The following is an 8,457-nucleotide window of genomic DNA, read 5'->3' as shown; positions in this document are numbered from 1 at the left end:
GAACATTTGTTCTGTAAGAAATTGTTCGAGTTAACAGTGTTAGTGTCTAGTTTTGATGGCCAAAACCAATTTCTTTTGTATGAAATATATAGGTTATATATATATATATATAGGTACATTTATGCAAATAGGGCAATAATTAAAACTTATCTTAAAATTAAAATTACAATTTTATTAAAATTTGCATAATTGCAAATATATATACAGTGATGCTTGAAACTTTAGCAATGAAAAAATGCTTATTCAATATTGGCGTAGTCTTAATGAGTAGATTGCAATCGTTGGGGAATTTCTAATGTTTTTTACAATTAAAAGCTGCATTTAAACAAATGAATAGGGGGCAAAATATGCTAGTCAGTATTTTTCTTGTATAGTAACAGCGCTTCGCGAATGGTGTTAAGTGAATGGACAAGCCGAAATAAGCTTCAACTGCTAAATCTGAAGTTCTTTTATATTTCGATTGTGCACTTTTGCATCAAAACTCATTAACATGAGAAATTGTGATGCGGTCATAAAGAAACACTTTGTATAACGCAAATTCAACAAATATTAATAAAATATTGTAACGAATTTAGTGTAATTCCGCTTATTTGCAACCTTCTACTAACGTTCAAATTACTAAACTGTTGAATAAATAACTCCACTATACAATAATGCAAAACGGCATTTATTAAAGTACTTCACAATAACACTTCCACTGCTCAACAGATAGCGTGCTTAGATCAAACTGAATCGTCGTGTCTCAGCTGGTGCTGCTTTTATACTTTTTGGTTTCATCGTTGACATATTTCTAGGCGTTTCTATTTCTAGAATTTGCTACTTGTTTACCAGCTATAAAATTACCAGCTATAACATAACTACAGATGCACGTTATAGCTTCTCATATGCTCGTGTATATGTGAGTGATAGTTCCACCGATGATTGCCCACTTTTGGGAGTATCTCAGATATATGCATGTGTTTGTGCTCTCCGCTGCTTGTATGGACATATGTATAGACATAATGATTGACTTGTTGATGTGCATACAAGTCACTGCTTAGTATTGGCTTAGAGACGATATTATCCCTTAACGTTGCTAATATTCGTCACAATAAAAAATGTTCTTAATAATTTTTAGCTTTAGCCTATATTACGTTTTACGATTCGTGATCAAAACTCATTTTTTAAACCACAACGGCTCTGAAATGGTGGATCGGATTAATTACATATGTGAACTAACGACAAATACATAGTACTTATTAGATCTATTTACTATTATTCGGAGTCAGCGTAAAACATGAACCCCGACGCAAAGTCGAAGAGAAGCTCGTCCTAAAATCTCTTCAGAGACTATCGTGCCTTGAATTTATTTGTTTTTAGTTGCATAAATTTTAGGCAAGACTGTACTTATAACCATTACTGACTTTTAAAAAAAAAACGTCAAAAAAATCTAAAATAACGTTAACGATTCAATTAAAATTAAATGCAAAACTATAAAAATTATCTGACTAGAATTGTCTAGCTTAATGCAGATAAATTAAATTTATATTTTCTTACGGCTTTTAGCCGGCTGTATTATTCTTTTTTTCCTATATTAATTCGTATCTAAACCCGTGACCCTGGCGATTCTCTAAAATCTTTAATTAGCCACCTTCGGCAAAGCCTTATCTCAGATGAAAACCATTCCATAAAAAAATTTTTGATTAGCGCGTTTTTTTGAACTCAAAGATTGGCAAATTTCTAGGTGTATCCACACAGTCACTAGAGCGTACCCAAACCCGACTCTGAAACCCCTTTAGCTTAGCGTAGGAGGTTTTAACCGGGCAGCTTGCGAATCAAGCAGCTCACTGATTTCCGTTGCTTGCACCCAAGTATCCTCCATCCATCGGGATCAATCCAAATGGATTCATGCTGTTCTTCTTATTCTTGTAGCGATGAAGCCACACCCCGAAGGTTTTGGGAAGTGCCATCGATGTTGATTGTCCTTTGTCGCATATAGATCCGGAATATTTCGGTAATAAGCACCATTAAGGTAGTAGCCCGCCCATCTCAGGATCGATTTAATATGACCACGTTGAACCTAGTTTCATGATAAACTTTGGGTCGCCAAACGCGCCTGCTAACTATGTGTATATTACATTCATATTTGTAACAGGATTCATCTCGGGAAGTTGATAATTGGATTAGAGAGGCTGTAACTTAACATTGCGCTTAGCAGTCCCTTCAATCCCGGATTGGGGCTGTTCGACTGCACCGGAGGGTTAGCGCAGTCGTATCTAAGGTTTAAGCAAAATAAGATATATCAAAGCCCATGACTGCTTCCGGTCAAACAACACTCGTCAATCACGTTGCGGCAGACAGCAATTCAAGGAATCGCTCCTCTAGCGCTTATTTTCTGTGAGCATAAGTCAACCCAGCGAAGTTGCACATGCAGAGGCATATTCCTATAGTACCTCGTACCGACTCTGGTGAAAAAATTGGTTATCGGCGATCACGAGAAAATACCTGGTATGTTGGGAAATCATATGTCGCTGACGGGACAAACTGCTGTAAGAACGGAAACAACAACCTATGAACTGATTTCTAGAGGTTGTTTAGATTATGGACAGAACAATTCTCTGTCCTCTTGAATGGTTGCAGCGATAAAGCACCTGCGGAAAATGCTGAACTGAGTCCCCAATCGAAACGAAAGCCTCTGATGGATTGCAATTTTTTGGGACGTAAGCATGCCTGTCGATTAGTATCCTAGTGTTCGTCACTCAATCCCTAAGAAAAAAGATCCTGTAAACCTTACAGACGGCGGATTGCGGACGGAGAGAGTCGAAGAATATTTAGTGATGAGCTGTACGAGCTTTATGCAGAGGTCAAAAGTGTACAGTGATTTAAAGCACAGGAGCTAGGCTGGTAGGATATGTTGGGAAAGAAAACGATTCGGCCCTGAGGATATTTAATTATCGGAACACGCCTATCAAAGCGGAGGAAGTGTGGGACCCCATTATGAGAAGGTTGAAGAACCGGAGCGTACACGGATTCATACCCGTAAGAGGCTTTTCACCGTCAATTTCAGGTATTTCCTTCACGTTAGTGACACTGGTAATTCCAAAAATCTTTCGAAGAACACATGGGCAATGTGATATGACTTAGAGAGTTTAACGTGACCAAATTAAATCGTTCCCACAGCAGTTGCGAAGGAACTGAGTATACTGGAATCCAAACTAGCAAATAAGTGTGACACCGGAAGAACTCCGTAAAACCTTTTTAGCTTCTTCAATTGTAACAACAAAAAACTGCCTGAAAACTTGAACTACGAAATTCCTTCACGTAAATCGATATCTCGGATTTTCTGTTTTCATATTTATTTCTCATAATAATTTCTATTACAAAATCACAAACAAAAATCACGACTTCATTTTGAGGCTACACTCTGTTTTACCAAGGATAAATTATGTCTGAAGAAACATTTAGCGCCACGATAGACTTTAGTGCAAGCATCAGCAGCATCAGCCGACTCCTTAACGCAATCTTCAATTTGTCCATGTAGTTCATCCGAATGATCAACTTCATCACCCGCCAACTGATGATGGATCTTGTGCACATCGAAGCCGTCCTTTTCATCAAATAAACCGAAATGTTCGAAAACGCATTTCAAATAACAGCGACTTTGCTCATTATCGGGATATTCCCATTTCTTGAATTTTTCAACCAAATCAGCTGGTATGCTCAACTTGGAGACACAATCATCACGATAGCGTGCTAGATCTTCTTTAGTTTTAATAACATAATCATCATGAGTTGAATGATCATGGTGGGCGTTGGCTGCCAAGACCTGTATATTGGGATAGAAAGAAAGAATATAGATTTCAAACGGTAAAGTATAAGAATATACTTCAGGTACTAACCACAGCGATCAATGACAAAAAAGCGACGTAGAGCTTCATTTTTTGTTGTTGTGTACAAAGCTAAGCTGAGGAAGCAACTGTTGATCTGACTACATTTTTGCGAGGCTTTTATAGTTTAGCCTTGTGTAGGGCCTACTTGTGAAGAAAAAGAAGCAAATACGAGGCCAGCTCACATACCCATGGCGGAGCTGCGTATATGCCTAAAGCATATACACATACATATTTATGTATATAATTCGATATACATACATATATAGCAAATAAAATTTTATATTTACATTGCAAACAAAAAAAATCTGGCTCTTTTGTATAATCTGCAGGATGATAACAAGCTGGAGAGTTTACTTCCCTTCATATATGAAGTTCAATCGGTACAATTTATTGTTATTTCACTTTCATCTCGTTTGTGTTGATGCAAATCGAAATCGCATTCGTAACGATAACGAGCTATACAAATCAGCGAAAGCAAGCAAGCGCGTCTCTTCGGGATCCCGATGTTCATTGAGTTCTACGAAGCTTTCCAACTGTTATGCGGCAGTTACTCACGAACGTACGTACCAAAAACGTGTCAGCTGACACGATCTATCTTATGAGTGTGCAATGTAAACGAAAACTCACCGACGTGCAACGCCCGTACGTACGTAGCCCGGAACGTAGAAATCAAAACAATTTTGATTTTTTCCGTAAGAACGTGTCAGCTGATCGCTCTCTCACTAGACAGAGTTGCCTAGTAAACTTTTGTGCGCTAATTTTTGACCGTTTGCAATTTTATGCAAAAACACCTTATTAAAGTTTAAAAAATTGTGAAGATAATTCGAAATAATTATGTAAAAGTGCTGATTATAATTATGTAATCTATTTATACTTATTTAATATGTATTCCGGCCTTTTACAATATCAAAAATTAAATTGGAAAAAGTTGATGTTTCCATAACCATACATGCAAAATGGCCAATGGCAACAGTGCTTATCTGTAAACAATATACACACAAATATGTTATTTACATGTACACAGACGCACACATTGATTCCTACGGGCTTGAGAGTTCGGTCAAACGTGCTTCGTACGACAAACATCCTTACGTACGGCACACGTCGGTGGGTAATGCGGCAATTACCCACCGACGTGTGCCGTACGTACGGCCGTTTGTCGTACGAAGCACGTTTGACCGAACTCTCAAGCCCGTAGGAATCATTGTGTGCGTCTGTGTACATGTACATAACATATTTGTGTGTGTATTGTTTACAGATAAGCACTGTTGCCATTGACCATTTTGCATGCATGCTTATGGAAACATCAACTTTCTCCAATTTAATTTTTGATGTTGTAAAAGGCTGGAATTAATATTAAATAAATATAAATAGATTACATATTTATAATCTGCACCTTTACATAATTATTTCGAATTATTTTCACAGTTTGTCAAACTTTAATTAGGTGTTTTTGCATAAAACTGCAAACGGTCAAAAATTAACGCACAAAAGTTTACTAGGCAACTCTGTCTAGTGAGAGAGCGATCAGCTGACACGTTCATACGGAAAAAATCAAAATTGTTTTGATTTCTACGTTCCGGGCTACGTACGTACGGGCGTTGCACGTCGGTGAGTTTTCGTTTACATTGCACACTCATAAGATAGGTCGTGTCAGCTGACACGTTTTTTCTACGTACGTTCGTGAGTAACCACGGCTTAACTGCCGCATTATGCGGCAATTACCCACCGACGTGTGCCGTACGTACGGCCGTTTGTCGTACGAAGCACGTTTGACCGAACTCTCAAGCCCGTAGGAATCATTGTGTGCGTCTGTGTACATGTACATAACATATTTGTGTGTGTATTGTTTACAGATAAGCACTGTTGCCATTGACCATTTTGCATGCATGCTTATGGAAACATCAACTTTCTCCAATTTAATTTTTGATGTTGTAAAAGGCTGGAATTAATATTAAATAAATATAAATAGATTACATATTTATAATCTGCACCTTTACATAATTATTTCGAATTATTTTCACAGTTTGTCAAACTTTAATTAGGTGTTTTTGCATAAAACTGCAAACGGTCAAAAATTAACGCACAAAAGTTTACTAGGCAACTCTGTCTAGTGAGAGAGCGATCAGCTGACACGTTCATACGGAAAAAATCAAAATTGTTTTGATTTCTACGTTCCGGGCTACGTACGTACGGGCGTTGCACGTCGGTGAGTTTTCGTTTACATTGCACACTCATAAGATAGGTCGTGTCAGCTGACACGTTTTTTCTACGTACGTTCGTGAGTAACCACGGCTTAAGTTCCCTTACAAAACGTAGAACGTAGAAGCTTCAATTTAATGGCACTCCATTAAAATATTTGTATATATGTATGCATATTAGGGTGGTAGGTACTTATTATTCAAATAAATCATAGAGCCAAAAATATCACATACATATGTACATGTAAATTATGATGCGATTGGAAATGATAAGTGGTGTCTCTATGGAGACTCAAACAATTTATATTTAATTGTTGTATAATACCCAAAGCCGTACATACTATAGTGGCGATATCTAATATAAATTTTGGTCCCGATTGAAAACGTTTAAACGTATGCAGGTTCAGACTATGCTATGAAGACTGTATATATGAAAATACCAGCTATGAAAAATCTATTATAGTGAATTATAGCTCATATTTAATACTCTCCCACCCACATGCCCTTTACCTCCCCCTTTGCCACTCATTATCCTTCCTCTACATCCACATCATACGAACGATTTCTTAGAAGATTTTTAGAAAAAGTGCGCCCCCTGTTCTACTTGCTAAGAAGAAAATAAATCGCACCATATAAACGATATTTCGGAAAAAAATTTTCTTAACTATTAACCTATTCAAAGAGGTATCCATGTACCGACTTTCAAACAAATCGCACTAAAAGTTAGATTTATTAGAATCGGTCCGGTTCGGGTCGGAAAGAAAAGTTCCCCAAATATCGACGTATTAAAAGAGGTACCACTGTACTAAATTTCAATCAAATCGCACTATAAACAAGGTTATGGAATAGGTCCTTCTTCCCAAAAAAAAAAAACAAACTTATCAGAAACACAAAGCCTGAAACTTTATAAAAATCGGCGGTCCATAAGTTGCATACATACCCACAGAGATACACATTTTTCTCATATTTCCCATTGCCGATTTCTCTCCATTTACATCTTTCTTTTCTTTGTACCTTTACTCTCGCTTTTACTCTCACTTTTTCGGCCTTTATTGCCCATTTTCACATTTTATTTTCTCCGATTCCTTCTCATCCTGCACCTCTCTATTTCTTTCCGGCCCCTAATTTCCTACCTCTCCCTCTATACCATTTCCTTCTCCTTTCTGATCCTCCAGATTTTAAACTTGCTACTTGCCTTTCCCGTTCTCTCTGCCTTACTCTCGCTATCATGCGTTTGTCTCTATTGTTATCCTCGTCTCCTCCCTCACCCTATAGCTCATTCTCTTCTCTTCAGATTCCTCTTTTTCTCACTCCTCCTTTTCAATAGTATTTATTTTCCTCTTCTTACTCTCCGTCTTCCCTTATATTTATATTTAGATTCCACAATTCACCATTCCTCCTCTGATCCACCTCCCTCGTTTCGTACTCTGAATCTTCCATTTATATTTCTCTCACCCTTGCTTTCCACTCCTCTTTTACTTTCCTACTTCTTCTTCTAAAATATCGGCGGCGGCGGCGGCGTCCCGCGCGTTACTATATTTTCTACTCGTTTAAGACTGTTTAGGCCATTTATTGTTCATGTCGAAAATTGGTCGGATATGGTCGAAAGTGGTATCAACGAATGCGCATCACTGCCAGTTATAAGAAACTAATTGCGAAATTTAACTATTTCTAAGTGTTCAAAAGTTATTTAAAAAACAGGCGTTTTCGATGTCAGCTTAACACGGACTTTGCATCACCCAACTCACCAAGTTAGTAAAACAAAACACTAAAAGAAATTTTTATAATAGACGTATATGCTTACTTTGTTATTTTTTTTCAAAAATCAATAATGAACAATGAATTCAAATATAATTACCCAAGGCGAATATGTTTTCAAATTGTCCTCAAGTTGTTAAAAAAAAGCAAAATACCAAAAAAGGTGCCGATTTTTTTTAAATTTTATATTGTGGTTGGCTGAAAGAATAAGCGAAATCAGTGATGCAAAATCCTTTAGTAGGTTCTAGGGGCATAAACACTCCTTTGAAATGATTCTTATCTCATACTTAAGTTGAGGATATACATATGTACGTATGATAAGGGTTTGAAAAATCACTTGGGCTTACATTCAAACATATGTTGTCTATTTGCGAAACTATACAATAGGGTCTGAAATGTTAATTTTGATTTTCACACTTCATCCTTCAACACCCAAGTCTTACGGCTCCTTTTACAAATGTGAAATGTGAATACGTAGGCACATATGTACATATATTTACCAGGTGAGGCTTTGTCCTTCGCAAGAACACTCAAAGTGGGGAAGGAAAAGCTTTCCCAAGATAGTCGAACTAACGACCCTAACGTAGTGGACAGTCGAACTAGTCTGAAAACTGAATCCACTCGGTCAT

At 37.2% G+C, this 8,457-nt stretch overlaps 1 protein-coding gene across 1 annotated transcript; it reads right to left on the bottom strand.

The window, feature by feature from the left end:
- Positions 1-3,313: 3,313 nt before the first annotated feature.
- Positions 3,314-4,034, bottom strand: Obp99b (Odorant-binding protein 99b). The gene is made up of 2 exons (XM_067769645.1): positions 3,879-4,034; positions 3,314-3,805 (listed from the first exon to the last, which is right to left on the bottom strand). Exons 1-2 carry the CDS (start codon positions 3,915-3,917, stop codon positions 3,386-3,388), a joined length of 459 nt encoding a protein of 152 aa, XP_067625746.1. The 5' UTR covers positions 3,918-4,034; the 3' UTR covers positions 3,314-3,385.
- Between the last annotated feature and the right edge of the window lie 4,423 nt (positions 4,035-8,457).

Source organism: Eurosta solidaginis, chromosome 1, assembly GCF_040869045.1.
Source record: "Eurosta solidaginis isolate ZX-2024a chromosome 1, ASM4086904v1, whole genome shotgun sequence".
Lineage (NCBI taxonomy): Eukaryota > Metazoa > Arthropoda > Insecta > Diptera > Tephritidae > Eurosta > Eurosta solidaginis.
The sequence above is the reverse complement of the archived record's forward strand: the minus strand, read 5'-3'. Positions and strand labels throughout refer to the sequence as shown.